Below are 25,679 nucleotides of genomic sequence, written 5' to 3' on the forward strand. Positions count from 1 at the left end.
CCCTCCCTTGGCGAGACTTTTAAGAAATATAAATATTTGTGAATCTGGTAAAGACTAGAGGGGTTGAGCGAGTCTCAGCCCATGGCTATATTTTAAAAAACTGAGCATTGGCCAGACTTTAAGAATCTCAGCACCTTAATGGGGGCCAGATGGACTATATACAGAAAAACTGTAGGAAGGACCTAGGAATGGCCAACTAGTTTGGGGTGACTGGAGGAGGGTTCTAGGGAGGATCTTGATAGGAGTAACTGGGAAGTAGGGTGGGGCCCTAGATAGGATCAAGGTTGGGAAGTGTCAGGGAGCCTTTGGGAGGTAATAGACAGTGGAGGGCTGGGATAAATTAAGGGTAACAGAGGTTTGGGAGATTGGGCATAGGCAATAGTGAAAGGCCAGTTGATAGGATTATAGCCTTAGGGGTACACCAGAGACTTCCTTGTTCAGTAGGAGAGTTCAAGGAGAGTCCCATTGAAGGATGCAACCCAGATTCTTTTTTGAGGTCGGGGCAAAGGTCTCAGCTTGGGCCCTTACCCCATCATTCCCCCCTCAAATAAATGGGACCTAAATTCTTTTAGGGTAAGGGGCAAAGGTCTTGGCTTGGGCCCATACCCCATCACCATGACAGTTCTCTAGAACCTTTCATTGTTGAGTAAGTTCATATCTGAATTGGTAGAAGAATTCCCTGTACCAAGAAAATCAGATGTCTTATCTAAAAACCCCTAAAATTTTTATTTTGTATATACCTATGTAGGGGGATGAGTGTCTTCTTTGTTTAGAATGCCAATTGAGGACAAAGTATGCTTTTGTATCCCTAGCACCTAGCTTACTTTCTGGCATTTATATAAAGAAGTACTTGTTGAACTGTTTTTCTCTTTCAGTTGTTTTGATCAATAGATGATTCATTGTATTTAATTTGACTTTAAACTTATGACTTTCATTTTGTTTCTGAAAGTATATCACTAGCATTATATACCTGGCAACCAGGATTACAGTGTTTTTTTTGGCTCACTAATAGAACCAACAAATGTAAAGGTGAAATATTTTCCAGAGATAACTGGAAGAGTTTAGAGAGAGGGTTATAATTTTTTAAACATTATTTTTAGGGCTATTTTTATGTCATTTAGATTTCTCTCCACATCTATTCCTCTTCTCAGAGAACCATCTCTTATTACAAAGAATTTTTAAAATAAAGAATAAAAATGAAAAGAAAGAGAAGAAAAAATTAAGCAAAACTAATCATACATTGGAAAGAAATTGAATTATGTGCAGTTTTCTGTATCTGCTTATCTTTACTCCTGCAAAGTAGGGGATGGGAGGGAAGTAGTAATGTCTTCTCATATCTTTTCGTTGGGTACAAGTTTCTTCATATTTTGCAACATTTAGCTTCAGTTATTTTATGGTTGTTGTACTTTCCATTTCCATTGTTAGTAGTCATTGTATATATAGTTCCTGGCTGTGTTTATTTCGCTGTGATCAGTTTGTGTAAGTCTTTCCATGCTTCTATGAAGCGTTCTTTATATTTGTCTTTTTTTCCCCCACAATACAGTAATAGTTCTTTGCATTTGTGTAACATAATTTGTTCTCTAATCACTGAGTGAGTAGCTACTTGTTTCATTCTCAAATTGATAGATATTTACTTTGTTTCGAGATCTTTGCTACCACAGAAAGTGCTGATGTAGCTTATATAAATATTGTGGTTATAGGGAGAGTTTAAAAAATTTTTGGTGAGATCAGTTACTTCTTGGGGGGGGGATATATTAGTAGTGGAATCTCTGGGTCAAATAGTATGAACATGGTGCTTCACTTTTTAATTCCATATGGCTTTCGGGTATTGTGCCAATTCACAGTTCTATCAGCAATGCATTAGTGTAGCTCTCCTTCCACAACTCCCTCTGACATTGACTCTTCATCTTATGTCATATTTGCCAGTGTGTTTGGGTATGAAGAGAGATCTTAGGGTTGTTTTGATTTACATTTCTCTTCATACTAGTGATTTAGAACTTACTTTCATATGGTTAATAGTTTACAATTGTATTTATGCGTATCCTTTGACCACTTCTTTACAGTGAGAGAGACACAGAGAGACAGAGAGATACTTGAAGTTTAAAGAGCATACATGTTTAAATTTTAGACTACTTAGCTGTGAATAATGAAAGAGTGAGCAATGTGGCTTATGCCTGACACATTAAGGGGGAAAAAAAAGAATTGGTGAGGTTCAGTCAGGTATCACTGACCCAGGATAATTTGATCTAATATGATGTTGAGGTGAATTGGGAAGGCAAGGCTTGCTTATGTGTAGGGTACAGCCACAGTTTAGTTGTATATGATTCAGAAAGTTCCTGTATTCAAGTGCTAAGTAGAGCACATAAAATTTTGTCACTATAAGATTTTGTAATTTTATTTTTGCATAAAGAATAGCTGGTGCAGAGACCTAAGAGCAGATTTAAGTAACTCAGTCCATATTTTGCTAGTTTTTGTAACTGTTTGAAATGGGAATCTTCTTAATTTCAGTTTTCCCCCCTCACTTTGCAGACATTTCAACTTACGAATGAAGAGAGATACATCCCTTTTCACTGATGACTTTAAAGTAGTAATGTCAGATCAAGTACTTGATTATGATACCTCTCATATTTACACTGGACACATTTATGGTAAGTTTAACATTCTTTCTCCACCCTGCAGGGGGACTTCCTCCCCCCCAGAAAAAAAACACCAATTGGGTAAATGAATTTTTAAAGTCATTTAGAGGGACAAAAATATTTCTGCAAATGTGAACAGAAGTATTAGAAAAGGTGATATAAATTCTCTAGAGATATAAATTGTATGTGAATGCTATTGTCTTTTTAGGCATATATATTCTTGTTCTATTTCTTATAGAATCACTATTTTAATGTTCTAATTAGTCTGTAAAGTTTATTTCAGCCCTGTACTTTTTAGTTTTAGATGATTTGCAGTAGAAGGCTAGGAAACTTATTTTCTTTCTCTTATTTCATTGAATTAGTGGGTCTCTAAATTTTGTAGTCTGGAATTGGCAGTCACATCCTTTAAAAAGGATTCAGTAGCATCTCACATATCTAGAGTTCATATCTATTACATAGTTGAAAATCCAGAAATAGGTCAAAACAAAAATTCTTTGATCAGCCAAAAAAGATGCTGCAAAGGCTGTATAATATTGTCTCTAGACCTTATGCATAGTTGAGACTTTAAGAATATAATTATTGGAAGAATCAATTTTGGCAAAAATTGACATCGAATAAACTTATTAAAGATTGGAGTGGAGCAGAGGTGGAGTGCTTCAAGAGCCAGGCAAACTTTAACAGCAGTAATTGATTGCTAAACATTGACTTTTGGGTCTTATGTACCCTAATTGTCCTGTGGACTTGAGGGTGTTGCTTTATGTTATAATAACAGAGGTCCATAATAATGACCCAGAGTCATAAAAAAAAGTTAATGTTTTGTATTCTCTGTTTAGGCTAGGAGAAATTTCAATAAATTTTGAAGAGATTTTAAATTCAAAACAGTTGAATTTTTTTTCTTTTTCCTTACATTTTATGTTTAAAATATCGCATTATTATTATTATTTTATTTTTATTTTTTGAAAATTCACTTGTGTGGAATGTGCTTCTCTGATTATTGGCTGACACTGCCAGAAAAATGAGTTTGTTACTTTATTTACATTTTCTGACAAACAGCAGAATGTTTGTTATATTCTTTAAGCAACTTTACAGTTTTGTCTAGGTAGATCTGTGCCTTAACAGTCCTCCTATGCCTCATTGTGGTGTGGAGATGGACCTGGGTTCTTGAAGGATATGCCAGTGGAGTTCAAGCTCTAGCAGGTTATGACCAAGTGGAAAAGCTTTGAATACAAGCTGTCTGAGGATCAGCTTAGTGAAGGGGACTGGAGGAAATAGGTTTTGAGAATTGATTAGTGTGAGGAACTAGAAGTTTAGTCATTGAAAGAAAATTTACATTAGTCAATGTACTGTTGGACTAACTGAACTTCGCTATAATTGACATACTTCCCATAAGTGAAACATGTACCTGGAAATAGAGGCTACTTGCCTTTTGATGAACATGAGAGACAAACTGATAAGTCTTAGTTCTACTTTGAATATCTCCTTAGATATTTTAGGTAAGGGATGGTAGAGCCAAGATGGTAGAGCTGAGAAGCACTCAGCTGAGCTCTCCCAACATTCCCTTCCAAACAACTTTAAAATAATATCTCATGTTGAATTATGGAGTAGCAGAGCCAACAAAAAGTTAGGGTGAGACATTCTTTTAGCTAAGACAAGTTAGGAGGTTAGAAGGAAAGATCTGTGACATGGAGATGGGGGGATGTAGACTGGTCTGGAGCCCACATTGCAACCCCAGTGATGGGACCAGGCAGTAGAGACAAACAGCTGCAGCTTTGGGAGCTCTCAATCCAGAAGGTGGTAAAGGGGCTCTGACAGCTGGCCAGAAGAAAGGGGACCGCTGTGCTATACTGAATGTGTGGGACTAAATGCTCTTTGGCAAGTCCATTGCCCATACCCACTTCTAGGTCACAGTTCAAGGGCAGAGAGGAGCATTTTTAGAGTCAGAAGGGAGCAGGGGTGAGGAACAGTATCACTTCCAGTCCCAAGGGAGTATGGACCCAGAGAAGTAGCATGGATTGCAGTCCCAAGGGATCAAGGGGCCTTTCCTGGGTAAGGACCAGAAGAGCCATAACCACACCTTTCCTTAGATCATACCACCTTGGAAATACCAAAAACTTCCAGATTGCCAGAACTTGTTCTGAAAACAGCGGTGAGAAAAAAATGTGAAGCTTGGGACAGACAACCCCCCCACCCCATCCACCACCCCCACTTCAGGAATAGAGTCCAACTTTAAAGTTCAAAGCCAAGAAATAGGCTGGAAAATGAGCAAACCACAAAAATTAAAAAAACAAAAAAAACCCCAAAAAACCCCCAACAGTATGGCCATAAAAAACTACTATGGTGACAGGGAAGATCAAGGCACAAATTCAGAAAACAAAGATGTCAAAACAACTACAAACAGAACTTCAAAAGGAGGAAAATATGAATTGGGCACAAGCTCAACAAAAATGCCTGGAAAAACGTAAGAAATGATTTTCAAAATCAAAGTGGTAGAGAAAAAGTTGGGTAAAGAAATGCGAATGAGGGAAGAAAATTATGGAAAGGCAATTAACACTAGATTGGGGGTGAAACCAAAATGGTGGAGAAAAGATAGGGACTAGCCTGTGCTCTCCCAAATTCCTCTCCAAACAACTTTAAATAATACCTCAAAACAAATTCTGGAGTGGCAGAACCCACAAAAGAATGGAATGAAACGATGTTCTAGCCCAAGACAACTTAGAAGGTCAGCAGAAAAGGTCTGTTGCACCAGGCTTATAGTGGAGTGCAGTTCAGTGCAGCCTGCATCATCAGCACAGGCTATGCCCCACAAACTAGTAGCAGGCCTTTGGGGCAACTGAAGCAATTGTGGCAGTGGCAGCTTCCAGACTTCTTAGCCCACAGTCAATAAGGGGGTTGGACAGCTGGTCAGAAGGAGATTACAGGAGTCTCTTTGCTGGCACTAGGGGCAGTTCTTATATTAGAATCTGGTTTGCTGTCCTGGGTTTCTGTCCCAGGGTAAGGAGGAGCACCAGCACACTAGAGCTCATAGGTGCATGGGAGCTGGGACCCTGGTCACAGTTCCAGAGTAGAAAAAGAGTGTTTGTGGTTGCTCACAGACCAGGAGAGTAGTAAATACACCTCTCCTTAGATCATACCACCTTGGTAGTGCTGACCTCATTGTTGTGTGCCTGTGAAACCTGAACAGTATACCAGCTGCATGCCAGGAAACTGAATTGCTTCTATTTGAATTGTCTTAGGGAGATTCTGATGATCACCAAGCAGGATAAGATACCAGACACTGAGGTCCTTTCTTGAGCTAAACTGCCAGGCATTCAAACTCTGCTTCCGAGATCACAATTCCGATGGGCTGGCCATGTTGTTTGAATGCAAAATGTACACTTGCCACAAAGATTATTTTATGGAGAACTCACACAGGGCAGGTGTTCACTTGGTCATCAGAAGAAGTAATACAAGGACACTCTCGGTCTCTCTTAAGAAGTTTGGAATTGATTGTGTGACGTGGGAGACACTGGCACAGGACTGCTCAGCATGGCCGTGCCACATCAGAAAAGGTGCTGTGCTCTATGAGCAAAAGAGAATTGAGGTAGCTGAAGAGAAACACAAGATATGCAAACTTAGAGAATCCACCTCAAAGGTTTACAAGGACTATTTGTTCCTGACTTGTGGTAGAACATTCAGAGCTCACATTGGTCTGATCAGCTACAATTGTACACACTAAAACTTGACTCTGGCATAGTAATGTCATTTTGATCCTCTTTGAAAACAAAGGACAGTGGCCATCTTGGAAGAACTGAAAACTTACAGGTCCCCAGAATTAGCTCTGAAAACAACTGCACAAAAACCTGAAGCTTGGGACAGTTCCCTCTCTACCCCAAAAGCAGAGCTCCACTGTAGCATAGAGTTGAAAGTCAAGAAATAGGCTAGAAAAATGAGCAGACAACATTTTATTAAGTCAAAACTGCTATATCTAAAGCCTAAGAAAAATGTGAATTGGTTCCCCCCGCTCCAGTTCAGGAATAGCTCAGAAAGGATTACATGAATCAACTAAAAGATGTTGAGGAAAAATTGGGAAAAGAAATGACAATGATGCAAGAAAATCGTGAAAAGAGTCAATAGCTAAGGAGGCACAACAGTGTGTTAATGTCGCCATTTTCCCACATCTCCTCCAATATTTGTCATTTTCCTTTTCTGTCATATTAGCCAATCTGATAGGTATAGGGTGGTACGTCAGAATTGCTTTAATTTGTACTTACCTAATCAATAGTGATTTAGAGCATTTTTTCATGTGTCTATTGATAGCTTTGATTACTTCATCTGAAAATTGCCTTCTCAGAACACATTTGACTCAGTTCTCTCTATATTTAAGAAATAAAGTTTTTATCAGAGAAACTTGCTATAAAATTTATTTTCACAGTTATGATTATTTTGTATTTGCCTCCATTCTATCCCCTCTCCCCACTGTTTATCCTACTCTCTCTACTTTCACCCTGTTCATCCTCAAAAATGTTTTGTTTCTAAAGCAATTCTGAGGTACCACCCCACACCTTTCAGATTGGCTAATATGACAGAAAAGGAAAATGACAAAGGAGATGTGGGAAAATTGAGACACTGATACACTGTTGGTGAAGTGTTATGCTGATTCAGCCATTTTGTAGAGCAATTTGTTACTATGTCTAAAGGGCTTATAAAACTATGCCTACCTTTGACCCAGCAATACCACTACTAGGTTCATATCCTAAAGATATCAAAGAAAAAAGAAAGATACCTTTATGTACACAATATTTATAGTAGCTCTTTTAGTGGTGGCAAAGAATTGGAAATTGAGGGATGCCCATCAACTGGGGAATGAACTGAACAATTTGTGGCATATGATTGTGATGGAATATTATTGTGCTATAAGAAATGATGATCAGGATGCTCAGAAAAACCTGGAAAAATTTACATGAATGGATGCAAAGTGAAATAAACAGAACCAGGAGAACATTGTACATACAATATTGCATGATGATCAGCTATGAATGATTTAAGTATTCTCAGCAATATAATAATCCAAGACAGTTCCAAAGGACCTATGATGAAAAATGCTATCCATCTCCACAGAAAGAATTGGAGTCTGAATGCAGATTGAATCATACTTTTAACTTTCTTTATTTTGTCTGTGTTTTCTTTCACAATATGAGTTATGTGGAAATATATTTTACGTGACTGCATATGTATAACCTATATCAAATTGCTTGCCTTTTCAGTGGGGGGAGGGAAGAAAGGGTGGGAGAGAATTTGGAACTCAAAATTTCATAAAAACCAATGTTTAAAATTGTTTTTACATGTAATGGGGGAATATATTAAATTACAAAAGACAACAGCTTAGTAAAAGAGGCATTAAAAGTACTGAAGAAACTTAAAATACTTAAAAAACAGAATTGGCCAAATGGTGAAAAAAGGTACCAAACTTTACTGATGAAAATAACTCCTTTAGAAAACAGAATTGGCCAGATGGAAAAAGAAGTATAAAAGATCACTGAAGAAAATAATTGCTTAAAAAATAAAATTGGGCAAGTGAAAACTAATGACTCCATGAGACACCTAGAAGCAGCGGTTGTTATCCTTCAGTCTCAAAGAGGACCAAAATGACATCGCTATGTTGGAGGCAAGATACAGTGTATGCGACTATGGCTGGCACAAATTAGGCACGAATAGTCCATATGAACCTAGAACCTAGTTCATATGAACCAGGAAACAATAAAATAAAGTCAAAAGAATTTTTGAAAAAAGAAGAAAATATGAAATATATCATTGGAAAAACAAGTGACCTAGAATTTAGATTTGAATCAGTGGATTATCTGAAACCTGTGGTCAAAGAAAGAGCCTAAACATCATATTTCAAGAAATTATCAAGAAAAACTGCTTTTGGTATCCTAGAACCAGAGTGTAAAATAGAAATTGAAAGAATCCATTAACCTAAGTTGGTGAAATAAAAACTCTCAAAAATATCTTAGCCAAATTCCAGAGCCAAATTCCAAAGAGAAAATACTTCAAGCAGACAGAAACCATTCAAATATTGTGGAGTCATAGTCAGGATCACATAAGATTTAGCAGTTACATTGTTAAAGGAGTAGAGAGTTTGGAATATGATATACCAGAAGGCAAAAGAGCTAGGTTTATGACCAGGAATAACCTACTCAGCAAAACTGAGTATAATCCTTCAAGGGAAAAAATGGATATTTAATGAAAAAGGGGACTTTCAAGCATTCTTGATGAAAAGACCAAAGCTGAACATAGGAAATTTGACTTTCGAATACAAGACTCAAGGGGCAGCTAGGTGACACAGTGGATAGAGCACCAGTCCTGAAATCAGGAGGAGCTGAGTTCAAATTTGGCCTCAGACCAAACACTTCACACTTACTAGCAGTGTGACCCTGGGCAAATCACTTAACTCCAATTGCCTTAAAAAAATGCTTCAAATGCAAGACTTAGGAGAAACATAAAAAGATTTCAAATGTATAATCCATATCACATTGCTTGCCTTAAGGAGTAAAAGAGAGGCAGGACAGAGGGAGAGAATTTGAACCTCAGTTTTACATAATAAATTTTTTTTTACATGTAATTGGGAAATATTTAACAAGAAATAAAACAGATTTTTTAAAAGAAGAACCAGAGGAAGGCTTATCCTTTTGGATGGATTTGTTACGGAAAATTTACAGAAAATAAGGAATCATACTGAATGGGTTTCTATTTGTACAAGTGTAGGTTATGCTAACACCAGTGAGGTTACATGTCTATATAAATAAGGTCTGTACCTCCAAAAAGGAAATTTTGTTTTTTAATTGAATCTTGAACCTAGAGTTGTAAATACCTACTTTATCTTTTAAGTTGATGTGCTAATAATTTAATATCTTTTTCCTCTAAGGATCTCATCTAGAGAGAAAAACTATACTCACCTAACACAATGTAGTTGTTGTTAAGGAAAAAAAATCATAACAACTGTGTCACTTTTAGATAAAAATATGTTGTACAAAATACTAATGCATTTTCCTTCATATGTTCACAGTCCACTTAGTAGTATTGGTTTTAGAAATTGTGGCAGTCTTATAGAGACAGCATTGTTCAGTGGATATAAATAAAGTGTTGGATTTATCATCAGGAATATTTGAATATGACTTCTGCCTTTCAGATGTTGTAGCTCTTCTGTAGGATGGAGTTAATATCACTTAACTCATAGGGCTTTTGTGAGGATCAAAGGAGATAATGTGTGTAAGAACTTTTTTTTTATCAGAAAAATTTAAAGGTAAGTTTATAAATTAAAATAGAAAAACATTTTTCATTAAAAAAAGTTAAACTCTCATGTTAACAAAAAAACTTCCGTATTTTCTTCCATATCACAGATGTTGAATGTTCATTGAACTAAATTATCTTATTCATTCAGTTGGAAAATATTCTTTCTAATATATAGTTTAAGAATTCTGAAATTCTTATCTTAATTTTATACATCCTTATTCCCAGTATTTAAGAATTGCTTATGGCACAGAGCCTTGGTGTATTGTTATCAAAGCATTTCTTAAATACATATGAACAAAAGAAAGCAACAGCCAAATCCAATCCAAAAATTCTTTAGCGGGAGTAGAGAAAGTCCTCTCTTAGGAAAAATACAGCATTTTGTATTCTTTCAACTACTAGATTTTGGGGTTGAACTTTGTTGTTATAACTCTTACCGATCCATATATTCTCCTACATTAAAGCATACATGCTACTCATAATTTAAATTTCCTTTGTTGTCCTCTTTACTGTCATTTATAAAGTAAGTTCTTGATACATGAATGAAAGTGGGAGGCAAGAAATGGGCAAACTGAACAGTACATTGATATCACTGAGCTATTGAAAGAATGGGCGGAAGAACTCCATAGTAGTGGGTGGATCCTTTTTGTAGGATTTATGCAAGAACACAGATAATTGAATAGGATGCAGTTTAGAAGGATTGAAATCTGAGTTACTGGAAATTGTATTGGTGAAATCGTAGTTCTTTAAAATTATTAAAATATGAAATGATATATACCATAAATTTTGTTTTACAATATGTATTGTCAGTTAACATACCAAAAATTATACTGTGATGATTTGCTTTTATGTAAATTTCAGAAGGAATTTTTAAAGGAAAACTATCTTGATGTGAGAATAGCTTAGTATGGTTTTTCTTTAATAGGTGAAGAAGGAACCTTAAGTCATGGGTCAGTTATTGATGGAAGATTTGAAGGATTCATCCAGACTCGTGGTGGCACATTTTATGTTGAACCAGCAGAGAGATATATTAAGGACCGAACTCTGCCATTTCACTCTGTCATTTATCATGAAGATGATATCAGTAAGTACTTTTATGCTATCAACTAACCTTAAGAAGAAATATTTTTCCAGAATATAAAAAAACTGGGCCATAGTTATGGAGATATTTTAGACAAATCTAGTGTAAGCTTTTTTTTCTTTCTAAAACTGTTTATTAATTAAACTAGAAAATAGTTATTTCTAAATCCTATATGTAATGAGACTTTTTTTACGTTGATTTCTACCACACATATTTTGCTAATTTGGTTATAAGAAATACTCTTTGAGTTAAGAAATCTTGTATTATGGATTAGTTTTTTCACAACTTTACATCAGTTTAGCAGTCAGTCATTTAAATGATGTGTTGTTTTATATGTATGCTGTACTGATAGATCGCTATTACCATTTTCATAAACAAAACGTAGCATATGTAACTGTTAAGTTCTTTGCGCACGTTAAATATTTGTTGAGTAGAAATAAATTCTTTTCTTTTAAAGCATAATTTTGAAGATTTCCTCTATCTAATCTGAAATTCCTCTGAACTCTCATAATACTCTATAATTTGAAAGATCTGGGTTTGAATCCTTACTCTGGCTCTTAATATTTTTGTGATGTTGGGCAAATTACTTAATCTTTCTGGGCCTCAGTTTCTTCATCATTTATAAAATGAGGGGATTGAATTAGAAGGCCTCTGAGATCACTTCTAGCTCTGAATCTGAAATCTCTTACTGCACTCTCACTGGAGAATTTATGTTAGGTATATTTTTGTGCATGTCTTATTTCTTCTAGATTTTATAGGAAGAAAGAAAACATGACTTACTAATCTTTTTACCTACCACATTGTGGAGCACAGTATCCTTCCATGAATAACTGTTTGTTGAATCAGTCTTTTAAAATAAATATTAGTCATTTTTGTAGTTTCCAAATACTCTAAGTATTTCTTTTAGCATCTTGAAATAATGTTGTGCTCTCTATTTGATGAAGCTCCAACTAATGATTACCTGACAAAGTATTTAACCTAGTACACATTTAAATGTTCAATTGGAAAGGAAAAGAATTCCCCTGTATTTTTCAATATTTGTATCCTAAATTAATAGCCTTCAATAAAAATATTCAAACAAAATAAGACATAAAACACATTTTTTGAATTTTATTTAAAAATAAATTTTTAGCTGTATTGAGAGAGTTTTAATGGTCCTTTTCTGTATCCCCTTCCAATCTCTTTAAAATGTTGTTTATGTTTTTTATGATTTTGGATTTTTAAACCATAATCATCAGTATATACTAATTATTTCTTTGGCATAACCTCATTTTCAACCTGTTAATGAATAGACATTTATTAGGCACCTAATGTGTGCTGGGTACTGTGTTAAGAACTGCATTTCTTGGTATTTTTGATATTTTATGTTTCTTAATGTATAGTCCCCTTCCCTAATCAATCACCAAGCATTTATTACATGCCCGCTATGTGCCAGGCACTTTACTAGGTACTTTGGGTGCAAATACAGTGAATGAAATCTGTGGTCAAAGGATTTGTATTGTAGCAGTGGAGACGACATATAGATATATAAGCATATATAAAATAGTTAGGGAGAGAGGGCTCCAAAGAGTCAGGAAAGCTTTGTGCAGAAAGTGATGTTTGAGCTGCATCTTGAAAGAGAGGGATTCTCTGAGGCCAGAGACGAAGAGGGAGAACATTTTAGGCATTAGGGACTGCCAGAACAAAAGCACAGAAACTGGAGATGGTGTACTTGGTATGAGGTACACAGAAAGGCCGTTTTGATTGGATTGTAAAATACTGGAAAGGGTAGAAATACCCTGTGAGGCTGGAGAGTAGGGGGCCTAGGTTGTGAATGACTTTAAAAAACCAAATAGGAATTTTTATTTTATTCAGTCCTTGTGTTTTCTTGTGTTTCATATGCTGTTATTAATGGGTTGAGAATACTTCTTCTAATTTTAAAGTACTGAATGGTATGGTTTAGGTAGAAAAGAAGGTGGAAAAAAGCATCAACTAAAGCAAATAGTTCATTAGCTATGGCAGTGTTCACAATGACAGCTTCTTACTCTACATGTGTAGACAAGTATAAACTATGCAACAGAGATATTTTGTCATGAACTTTATAGGGAATATTGGAAGTATGACAGATGTAAGAATTTTTTTTTGGTTTTAATGCCAGTTTACTCTTAAAGGGACTAAATAATCTTAGGAATTAAAATTTTATATTTTAGTAAAATGACTACCAACTCTACTCTTCTGTAATATATTATTACTAATCATGGAATTGCAGAAGTCCAAAGAATTAAAGGTAAAGGTCAGGGCAGTGGTGACCTCTCATACAGATAGCAATGTTTGTTGTATTGTGGGTTGTTTTTTTTTTTGGTATTCCATTCCCTTTCCAACCTCCTATACCTGGAACTTGCTAAATGTGTCAAATTCAAAATTTTTTTTTCTTTTTCAAATTTCTTGGATATTTTGTAGTGTTTTTCACAGTATTTAACTTTTTCCACTTTTATATGTATATTTTTTGGTTAAGCAGGGAATGGTTGTGTTTTTTTTTTTAATGTTGAAACACCAGTGACCCTATTAACTATTTTTTGGAAGTTTTTATTTTGTTAAGCTTGCAGTAAAAGTATAACTTCTTGAAATTATTTAGAAGTTCTGAAAATCCCTGGAATCTATTGAAATGACATTGTCAGCTATGCACTTAAAAAATAATTGGCGGCTCTGTGGAGGATGGATGGGACAGAGGGGACTTCATTCAGGGAGACCAATTAGGTCTCCCAGTTAGGCTGTTTCAGTAATCTTAAGTGTGAAGTGATGAGGTCCTGAACTAAGGTGGTAGCTTTGTGAATCCCATTAGTAATTTGATTGCTGTAGCATTAAAAAGAGCAGCTAGGTTATACAGGAAGGCTCATCTTCCGTGAGTTCAAATCTGACTTCAGATACTTACTAGCTATGTCCTGTTTTCCTCAGTTTTCTCATCGGTGAAATGAGCTGGAGAAGGAAACGGCAAAGCACTTCAATGTCTTTGCCAGGAATACCCTAAATGGAGTCAAAAGAGTTGAACATACTGAAATGAACAAAATAACATTAAAAACATAAGTGATCTTTAGTAATATTGTCATTTTTAAAAATCATTGTCATGGAACATCTGTGTTCCTAAGTTCCTAAGTGTTCCTCCAGCTATTTAAGTTCTTTGTTTCTTTAAAGAGCACTTTGTAATTGATTCTATACAAGTATTTTATGTGCTTTGATAAATTGATCCTCAGGTATTTTATGTATTTGGTAGTTTTTTGGAATGGAATTTCCCTTTTTATTATTACCTCTTGGATTTTGTTATTATAATAGAAATGGAATTATTTTTTTAATTTTAGTTTTAATTTTGGTTCTACATTCCTTCCTTCCCTTCAGCCCCTCCCTCACCCATTGAAAAGACATGAAATACTATATGCATTATTATATATGTAGTCGTGTAAAACATTTTCACATTAACCACATTGTGTTTCAGGAAAGTAAAGCGGAAAATAAAAAAAAAAGCTTTAACCTATACTATGAGTCCATTAATTCTTTATATGGAGGTAGATAGCATTATATAGCATGAGTTCTTTGGAATTGTGGTAAACTATTGTATTGATTAAAGTTATTAATCTTTCACAGTTGATCTTCCTTATGTTATTAATGTTACTGTATAGATTGTTTGCCTGGGTCTGCTCACTTCATTTTGCATCAGTTTGTATAATTTTTCACAGGTTTTTCTAAAATCTTTCCTTTAATCATTTTTTACAACGCAGAGGTATTCCATTGCATTCATATACAATAACTTGTTCAGTTGTTCCCCAGTTGGTCAGCATCCCTATAGTTTCCAATTTATTTGCTACCACAGAAAGAGCTACTATAAATATTTTTGTGCATGAGTTCCTTTTCATCGATCTCTTTGGTATATAGACCTAGTAGCAGTATTTCTGGGACAAAAGGTATGCACAGTTTTATGCACCTTTGGGCATGATTCCGCATTGTTTTCCAGAATGGTTGGACTAGTTCACAACTCCATGATGAATGTATTAGTGCATTTTCCCACATTCTTAACATTTGTCATTTTCCATAGACATACTAAATCCTAACCCAGGAAGCTACTAAAAAGAGAGACAAACTGTGAGAAACGGGCACAATCATATCTGTTGAATTGAAGTGCTAGGACCAAATGCTGGTGTAGTGGATTTCAACTTTTAAAGTATGTCTATCTGCTGTCTACCTGTAGTATCTTCTTATTTAGTATATACTTATGAAGCATTTTAATTTATATTACCTTACTGTGTCCTACATAAACTAATATTTAAGACACATAGTATAATTCGATCCATTATTAATAAGAGTCATCTTGGTGTAGTAGAAAAATGAATTTGAAGTTAGTAAGACAGGAGTTGAATTCCTTCCTCAGGCAATTAATAGCTCTTGCAACCTTATCTTCCTCTAATGTAAAATGGGGATAATAATATCTACCTTCAATGATTGTGGTGAGTATAAAATAAGATAACATATTCGAAGTGCTTGAAGCCCTGTATAAATCTTAGTTGCTATCTGTATTAATATAATAACAATAGTACTAAAATAGTTAACTCTCAAGATGAACATATGTGATGTAGGATGAATTCCTCTACAGTGGCCTTGGTCTTTAGAGTTCCTAATGTGCAAGCTGTCTCTTCCCAGTTGGGTCATTAATGAATTCACAAGTCAGCTAAGCAAAGTGGAATCCTGTTGAGGGACCTTCATTCTTCCATTTAAACAGTGTTTTGGGCAGCAGAACTTCAATCTTGATCTAATTGAGTGTCTTGTGCTTAATATTTCCCTTTAGTAGATGATGTCATTGTTACTTATAAATTATTTTCTAATAACACAATTAACAAAAACCTAGAAAATTTGGTAGAATGTGGAGCTATAAGAAAGGGAGTAGATAAGAGACAAATCTTTGTTTTCAGTAGGCTGAACATTCTATACCCATGACTCATTCTTTATGAAAGAATATGCTGTTTGGCCTTTTCAGGGAAACTGCAAGGTATGGAATGATTTAGCATCTCAATGAGGTCTTATTCATTAATTAAACAAAAGCCTTTTTTGTGAAGAAGAATTATACTGTTGGTGTTTTGGAGGGAAAATATCATTGTCTCTTTATACAGTGAATATAGTAGTCAGTGAAAATGAACTCTTCAGTGAATTTGAAAATATATAATTGGAAAATTTTGTTATTTATGAGCAGTTTTCCTCTTCAAGAAATTTTGTGTCAGTGACGTAGTTTGAGGCAAATACAAATGTGTTGGTCCTTGGATTTATTTTGGAAATATCTTTCTACTCTTAATATCAGGCTTTCAGAATAAATCTTAACCTTTGATAAGAATGTGATAAATCAATAAATGCAGAATTCACATGATCAGCATTGTATGAATTTCTTATGAACTGTTTTTCATCATGCACATATACTGTAGTATGTTGTACATTTTAGGGAACATTTAAACATGTAATGATATTTCTTTATCTTAGTGGAAAAGAAAGCCTGAATTTTCTGTTTCCAAGTGAAGAAAAGACTGAAGTTTTAAAACCATTTTGAGTTTGAAATAGTAAATAAGAAATATTTTATATTCTTTTTTTTTTGGCAGATTGATGGTATGATTTAGTATTAAGTTTCTTATCCCTACCCCCCTACTTTCTTTCCCTCCTTCCTGGGAGTAATGCTCTTTATTATTTACTATTATTTGATATAATTGAACATTGAGTTATTTAAGTTCATTTTGTGTAGTGTTTCTTTAACCAGTGCCATTTAGAAGAACATACGTCTGTGGTTGTATGTCATAACCAAATTCTGCTGTGACATGGTTTTTACTAATTGTTTAATCATGAACATTCACATGGAGTTAACTACTGTTTTAACATCCTGTTTTTCTGTAACTACTTAGTATGAGGGAGGATATGTCAGTATACTTTAAATTTTTAAAAAAAAAATTCAAGTTTTTTTGGTTACATTTTAAGTTCCAAGCTGTCTCAGTCCCTCCCCATCTCAAACTAGAGAAGACCACCCTTTACATACGTGCACGTGCGTGTCTGTGTGTGTGTGTGTAAAACCATGCTATGTATATCTCTATCAGTTCTTTCTCTGGAGGTGGATAGTATCTTCCTTCCTAGATCCTTTGTAGTTGATTTAGATATTTATAATTTTCAGAACAGCTTAGTCGTTCACATTATTCTTTGAATGATATTGCTGTAACTGTATCTAATATTCTCTTTGTTCTGCTCATTTCACTCTTCATTATTTCATGCGAGTCTTTCCATGTTTTTCTAAGATCAACTTGTCCATCATTTCTTTTTCTTTCTTTTTCTTTTTCTTTTTTCAGCCAAAATACAAGGTTTATTAAAGGTCTACTATATTGGCTGGTCTCGTAAGGAATATGAGCACCTGTGTTGCTCATCATTTCTTGTAGAACAGTAGTATTCCATCACAACTATATACCACAACTTGTTCAGCCATTCCCCACTTAATGAGCATCCCTTCAATTTCCAGTTCTTTGCCACTACAGAGGGAGGTGCTATAAATATTTTAGAACATATAGTTTCTTTCCTTTTTTTTCCTGATCAACTTGAGAAATGGACCTAATATTGTTATGGCTAGATCAAAGAGTATACACAGTTTCATAACTCTGGGAATAATTACAGATTGCTCTCCAAAATGGTTGGATCGGTTCATGTTTCTACCAGCAGTATATTAGTGTCTCAGTTTTTCCACAACCCCCTCCAACATTTGTCATTTTCCCCTTTTATCATTTTAGCCAATCTGATAGGTGTGAGATAGTACCTCAGAGTTGTTTTAATGTGCATTTCTCTAATCAGTAATGATTTAGAGCATTTTTATATGACTATAGATAGCTTTTATTTCTTCGTTTAAAAAAACAAAGAAACCTGCCTGTTTATATCCTCTGTCCATTTATCAATTGGGGAATGACTCATATTCTTATAAATTTGACAAAGTTCTCTGTATATTTGAGATATGAGATCTTTATCTGAGAAATTGTCTATAAAATTCCCTCCCCCCAATTTTCTGCTTTCTTTTTAGTATTGGCTACATTTATTTTATTTATACAAAATCTTTTTTAATTTAATGCAATCAAAATTATCCATCTTATATCTCAAAATGCTCTCCATCTCTTGTTTATTCACAAATTCTTCTCCTGTCCATAAGTCTGTTAGTAATGTCTTCCATGTTCTTCTAATTTACTTACAATATCTCTCTTTATGTCTAGGTCATACAACAAAATGTATACATTTTGACTTTATCTTGGTAAATGGTGTAAGGTATTGGTCTATACTTAGTTTTTGCCAGACTGCTTTTCAGTTTTCCCATCAATTTTTTTTTTTACCAAATAGTGAATTCTTATCCCCAAAGCTTAAATTTTTACAGTTGTCAAACACAAGGTTTTTATAATCATTTAGTACTACTTATTGTATCTCTGTTCCACTGATCCTCCTTTGTATTTCTTAGCCAGTACCAGATAATTTTAATAATTACTGCCTTATAGTAAAGTTTAAGATCTGGTACTGCTAGACCCCTTTCCTTTCCTTCCCCCCCCCCCCACTAATTCCTTTGATATTTTTGACCTTTTGTTCTTCCAAATGAATTTTATTATTTTTTTTTCTAGCTCAATAAAATAATTTGTTGGTAATTTAATTGAGATGGCATTGAATAAGTAGTTTACTTTAGGTAGAATTGTTATTTTCCTTGTGTTGGCTCTGCCCACCCATTAACAATTAATTTTTCTCCAGTTATTTAAAAATGACTTTATTTGTATAAAAAAGGTTTTACAAACATGTTTATGTAGTTCCTGGGTTTGTCTTGGCAGGTATGCTCCCAGATGTTTTAAATAGGGTATCTCTTACTATTTCTTCTTGCAGGGTTTTGTTGTTGATATATAGAAATGCTGATGATTAATATGGGTTTATTTTATATCCTGCTACTTTGCTAAAATTATTAATTGTTTCTACTAGCCTTTTTACCGAATCTAGGATTTTCCAAGTACATCACATTGTCTACAAAAAGAGTTTTATTACCTCATGATCCATTCTCATTTTTCTGTTTCTTTTTCTTTTCTTTCTTTTCTTTATTGCTAGCATTTCTAATACAATATTGAATATTGGTGATAAGAGGCATCCTTGTTTCACTCTTGATCATATTGGAAAGACTCCTAGCTTATTCCCATTACAAATAATGCTCACTGATGATTTTAGGCAGATACTTCTTATCACTTTAAGGGAAAATCCACTTATAGCCATGTTTTTAAATGTTTTTAAGAGGGATGAGTGTTATATTTTGTCAAAAGCCTTTTCTGAATCTAATGAATAATCATATGATTTTTGTTGCTTTGGTATTGATGTAATCACTAATGTTACTAGTTTTCCTTAAACATCCTTGTATTCATGGAATAAATTCTACTTCGTCACAATGTATAATCTTTGTGATATATTGTAGTCTGTCAGCTAGTATTTTATTTAGGATTTTTGTCTCCTTATTCATTAGTGAAATTGGTCTATAATTTTCTTTCTCTGGTTTTGCTCTTCCTGGTTTAAGTATCTATCCCCGTCACATTTATTACGTAAAAGAAGTTTCATAAGACTCCTTCTTTGCCTGTTATTCCATGTAATATATTTAGTATTTGAATTAGTTGATCTTTAAATGTTTGGTAGAATTCACTTGTAAATTCATCTGGTTCTGATGCTTTTTTTCTTAAGAAGTTCATTTATGGCCTGTTCAGTTTCTTTTTCTAAAATAGTTTTATTTAAGTACTCTCCTCTTCTGTTAATCTAGGCAGCTTATAGTTTTCTAAGTTTTCTTCTATTTTTCTTAAATTATTAAATTTATTGGTACATAATTGGCAAAATAACTCCTAATTATTGCTTTGTTTTCACCTTCATTAGTGGCAAATTCACACTTTTCATTTTTTATACTAATGATTTGGTTTTCTCTCTTTTTAAAAATCATATTAACCAATGATTTATGTATTTTATTATTTTTTTCACAAAACAAACTTAGTTTTATTTATTAATTAAGTAGTTTTCTTACATTCATTTTTATTAATCTCACCTTTAATTTTTAGGATTTCCAATTTGGTGTTTAATTGGGGATTTTTGCTTTGTTCTTTTCTAGTTTTTAAAATTTTATACCCAATTTGTTGATCTGCTCTTCCTCTGTTTTATTGATGTAGGCATTTAGAGAGATACGTTTTCCTCAGATTAGTATTTTTGCTGCATCCCATTGACTTTGGCATATTGTCTAATTATTATCAATTTCTTTAATAAAAGTATTATTTCTGTGGCTTGTTCTTTAACCTACTCATTCTTTAAGATTAGGCTATTTAGTCTCCAATTATTTTTTGATCTGTGTTTCCATTCTATGAAAACATTTCTACACTAATGAAAAATTTAAAAGCAGCCATACTCTTGCTAGCATAGCAGAGAGGCAGGCCTGTATTATTTTTTACCTTAAGAAAAATCTTTCATTTAAAAAAATTGTTTAAAATATTTTATTATATTTTGATTTATCAACAATCCCTTCCATAAGCTTTTGAGTTTTAAATTTTTCTCCCACTCCCTCCCTGCCTCTCTCCTCAAGACAGCACACAAATCTAATATAGAATATATGTTTATATTCCTATTAAACATATTGTCACATTAGTCATGTTGTAAAGAAGAATTAGAACCAATAAAAGGAACCACAAGAAAGAGGAAACATAACAAAATGGAAAAAAAAAGAGCAAATGGTATGCTTTGATCTGGAAAAGAGTATGGCAGAAACTAGGTGTGGACCAAAATTTCACACCATATACCAAAATAAAGTCAAAATGGGTTCATGATTTAGATATGAAGGCTCATACTATATGCAAACTGGGAGACCAAGGAATAGTTTACCTGTCAGATTTATGGAGAGCAGAAGAATTCATCACCAAACAGGAGATATAGAGAACATTATGAAATGCAAAATGGATAATTTTGATTACATTAAATTGAAAAGTTTTTGCACAAAATCTTTAATTTTTACCTTGCTTTAATTTGTTGTTATATTCCTCTGTCTCCTTCTTCCAAAGAACCAGCTCTTAAGTTTTAAAAAAATTAATAAGATTAAAATTTTATTTTCACTTAATGAGCATTGTTTTTTATTCTGTCTCTCCATTAGGAGAAAATGAAGACAGCCTTCTAATAGCTACGCTTTGTTATGCAAAACATTCCCTCAGTGGTCTGTCCAAAAATATATACCTTTCTGCATATTTAGATCATCACCTTGCTGTAAGCATGTTAACATTCTCCGTCATTGGTCTTCATGATTAGTCATTACATTGATCTGCATTCTTAAGTGTTTCAGAGTTCTTCATTTTTAAGGTATTGTTTTTAGTGTAAGTTGTTTTCCTCTTCTGTTCATTTCATGATGCATCAGTTCATACAAGTCTTCCCAGGCTTTTCTGAAATTATCTCTGTCATTTCTTACAGTATTTCCGGTATTTATGATAATTCTCCAATTGATGGGAAACCTCATAATTTCTGATTTTTTGCTGCTCTGAAAAGAGTTATCATTAATACTTTGTACATACAGGACTTTTTCCTTTTTCTTTGCTCTTTTTGTAGTATTGATGGTTTAAGGATATGTGTAGTTTATTCACTTTTGGGGCATAGTTCCAAATTATTTTCTAGGATGGCAAGACTGATTCACAGTTCTGCCAGCATTCCATTAGTGTGTCATTTTCCTGAAGCCTCTCCAACATTTATCATTTTGGGGTTGGTTTTTAAAAAAAATATATTTAATAGGGGCAGCTAAGTGGCACAGTAGATAGAGCACTGGCCCTGAAGTCAGGAGGAACTGAGTTCAAATCTGGCCTCAGACCAAACATTTGACACTTACTAGCTGGGTGACTCTGGGCAAGTCACTTAACCCCAATTACCTTTATATGTGTGTGTGTGTGTGTGTGTGTGTGTGTGTGTGTGTACCTCAGAGTTGGTTTAATTTACATTTTTCTAATTAATAATTTGGAACTTTTTTTTATGACTGTAAATTGGATTTCTTTCCTTCCTAACTGCCTGTTCATAGCCTTTAACCATTTGCCATTTGGCAAATGGGAAAGCATCCCTTAAAAAACAAAGAAGTGGAAAAAGAGAAAAAATTTAGCAAGACCAATGAATATATCTATGAAATCTAACATATACAATGTTCTTTACTCCTATATCCATCACCTATATAAAGATGTGGAAGGAACTGTCTTCTCATAACTTTTCTTTGGAATCAAACTTGTTTTTTGTAATTTTACAATAGTCATTTAAAATTATTTTGTGTTTTTTTTCTTTCCATTTGCAGTGTAGTTATTGGCGCAGGGCCCGTGTATGTTATCCCATATTTCTCTGTATTTGTCATAATTGTTCTCTTTTGAAACAAGGTTACATTCTATCTTATTTATGTACCCCTCAGCTTGTTGAGCCATCTCCCAATCTATGAGCATTCTATTATGTTTCCAGCTTCTGACTACCACAGAAAAGTGTGCAGCCTCTCTTTTAACTCGATCTGAAGGGACCATCTCTTAAGACAAAGGAGACCTCTCACCTTAGCCTTATCTGAGAGTCACACAGGCTTCCACTACTCCCACCACTAGTCTTAGTTTATTCCAAATTATACATGGTCCTTGCTGAATTGTCACCCTGGAAAAATATAAGAGATAAATCAACAATATTGTCTATCCCTGTTTACTGACTCAAATTTATTACATTATATTTCTTAGATAGGGTGGAGGCCACACTAGTTTTGGTTCATACCTTTTTTCCCCCTCATTTGGCTGCAAATCTCCATTCTCTATTACTCCTCCAGTTGCCAGTTGCTCTGAGGAGTTTCAGCTCCCCTCTTCCAAGGTAGAATGAGTAGACTTTACAAGCACCAAATCCCACAGGGTACACTCAGTACAAGGTCCACATCTGTCTTCCCAGACCATATCTTTTCACTCATATGAGCATTCATGAGTAAAACCCCTTCCCACCACCAAAGCAAGGCCTCTTTCCCTTACCCCCCCAATAATTTATTTATTTATTTATTTATTGCTTTTTAGTGAGGCAATTGGGGTTAAGTGACTTGCTCAGAGTCACACAGCTAGTGTCAAGTATCAAGTATCTGAGGCCGAATTTGAACTCAGGTCTTCCTGACTCCAAGACCGGACCTCTGTCTACTGCGCCACCTAGCTGCCCATGCCCCCCTTTTTAATTGCTCCCTCTTTCACCTTACCCACTTCACTATAGTCTCTTCTCTTTCTAAGTCCACAATGGTCAGCTTCCTCTTATTGCTAGCTCTGGATTTGACCCCAGCACATCACACCTTCTCTCTATCTTCCTACTGTCCTCTTCCTTTCATGTAACTTCCCATGTTACAGTCCCACAAAAAACAAACAAAAAACAAGCATCGATTTGCCTGTAGGCAGTGTTACCAGGTTATGTCCATCATGCCTCAGGCCTACCTTTTCACTGTTACCTTTGTAAGACTTTACCTTCACTCTTGTCTCCTTGTATTCTTTTTGGAAAGAGTTTCTTGAAAATTGGTATCTCTGATGTCAATCCTTTGTTGTTGCTGTCATTGCCTGCTGCTTTCATTCATTCCTGCATTTCTGTGATTTGGAGTGTTTTGAGAAGGAAATAATCTCTTCAGTTCTAGCTTTCTTTCTAAAAATGTTTCAATGTTATTGAACATCTGTCTTTATTCTTGTATCTTAAGCTCAGGTTTGATTACCCGTGGCTACATTCTGAGTACCATTGCTCTTTGGATTCCATTCCCTTTTATCTTTTATGGTACATACAGAATAGTCTTGGGCTATTTAAATTTCCTTTTCTTTGTATTTGAAGGTCTTTTTGCTGATTGTTTGCAAACTTGCTGTTTATGAATTGAGTTATCAATTTTAACTATTATATGTCTTGGAGTTTGTAGCCTTGGAATTTTTTTTTTCCCTGTGGTGATCTCTGAATTGTTTGAGTTGGTATTTCATTTTCTAAGTTCAGAAGTTCTGGGCTTTCTCTTCTTCTTTTCTTCTTCTTATGCTGTTAAGGGTCTTTTTTTTTTCCTTTCTTTTTTGTTCTTCTGGGAGACCTATGATTCTTAGGGTATCTCTCCATATCTTATCTTCAAGATGGGTATATTTTGCTCATGTAGAGAGCATATTTTCTGTTAATGTTATTTCTTTTTCCTTTTCTTCTTCTAGATTGTCCTTCACTTATGTATATTTGCATTCCCAATCTATTGTTTTCTCTTTCATTTCTTTGGTGAGATGTGACATTGGAGGTTCCACTTTTTCTATTTTGCACTATAAATTTTTTCTCTTCTATTTTTGCTGGGCAGGCCATAAATTCTTCTCTCATAATTCTCATTTCTTTTTTGAACCACTCTGGAACAGTGTATTGTGTGGTTCCATCTTCTCACAATTCATAGGATCCTCTTTCTCATCAAGTGTTGGATCATTTTCCTTTGTTTTACAGTACTTAATCGTAAATGCCTAACTTCATTTTCTAGATCTGGAAGCCATATATCTCTCTGTTGTTAACTGTTCTTCCTGTTGATTTATCTTTTTATGAAGGTCTTTGAGTTTTCTTCTTCCTGAAATCTTTGGTAATTTTAGTGTTGCCTTCCTGCATCCCCCCCCCCCCCGATTTTTCCTTATTCATTTTCTGACTTTGTCTCTAATGGTTTCCTTTGGGGCTGGATTGGATCTCAGAGCATCTCGACTTCCTCCTCTGTTGAACAGTTCATGATTCACCAGCCTAATTCTCTGTGCCAGGTAACTTTTTGGGTGTTCAGAACTGACCCCAGTTGGACACATTCTTTCTCTCAGGCTTAGTGGAGTGCTACAGCCTCCATCCTCCTACCCCTTCCATGGCCACATCCTAGTATTGTCTTGTTTTGCTCCCACTATTCCTCAGTTCTGTGGCTTGACACTGGCATTTCAGAGAGTTCCCATTTTGGTGATTCAGGATTGTCTGCCCTGGTACTGGCAGTGCTGTGTGGTGTTAATGGTTTATCTTTCCAGCACCAGCAGTGCACAGCTTTTCAGATCTTGTGCAACTAGGTTTTCTGCTTCAACACTGACTATTTAAAGCTTTGCAGTACTGAAGCTATGGGCCTGTGGCCCCCCAAAGGTTTTTGTTCCTGTAGGACTGCTGCTTGCTACACTGGCTTTCAGTCCCTGCCTGAATTTAGTAGTCTGGAGCTTGGATTTCCCCAGTGATGGAAAGAGGGAGGGGAGGACCTGGTTGTTGAATTGGGTTTTGTTAGAAGCCCATACTAGTGTTTTGGATACTTGATTCTTAGTGTAGCCTTATTAATGGTAGCATGGGGTGGGAGATCATGGGGAGAGTCTTGAGTGAACTCAGGGTCATTGGGCATCAGTTTAATGTGGTTTTTTTTAAACATTTCTTTTGGTTTCTGGGTGATATGAAAATTTAAAAAAACATGAAAAAAGCCACAATTTTTTTTAAATCTTTGGCACATATGGAGTGTTAGAAAAGGAAGTTTCTGTCCCATAGGTATTTAGTGAATTTTTTTTGTATTGATAGCTAAAAGTATATGGTACGTGATACTGCCTCAGTTTTTTTACCTTGTCTTATATAGGTAGCATTTCTATACCCATATTAAATAAATAATAGTGGTAGCAGTGGATTTTTACTTTACCCTTGAATTTATT

The 25,679-nt window shown here is 34.7% G+C and overlaps 1 protein-coding gene across 2 annotated transcripts in view; it reads left to right on the forward strand.

Annotated features, from left to right (window-relative positions):
* ADAM10 (ADAM metallopeptidase domain 10) overlaps nucleotides 1-25,679 on the forward strand; it is a 146,696-nt gene that overhangs the window by 64,063 nt on the left and 56,954 nt on the right. For both annotated transcript variants that reach the window (XM_020981811.2, XM_020981798.2), the window contains exons 3-4: nucleotides 2,530-2,648; nucleotides 10,831-10,989. In XM_020981811.2, coding sequence (XP_020837470.1) covers nucleotides 2,530-2,648; nucleotides 10,831-10,989 — 278 coding nt within the window. The remainder of the gene's footprint in view (nucleotides 1-2,529; nucleotides 2,649-10,830; nucleotides 10,990-25,679) is intronic.

Source organism: Phascolarctos cinereus, unplaced genomic scaffold (assembly GCF_003287225.1).
Source record: "Phascolarctos cinereus isolate Bilbo 61053 unplaced genomic scaffold, phaCin_HiC Scaffold_3;HRSCAF=262, whole genome shotgun sequence".
NCBI classification, from domain to species: domain Eukaryota; kingdom Metazoa; phylum Chordata; class Mammalia; order Diprotodontia; family Phascolarctidae; genus Phascolarctos; species Phascolarctos cinereus.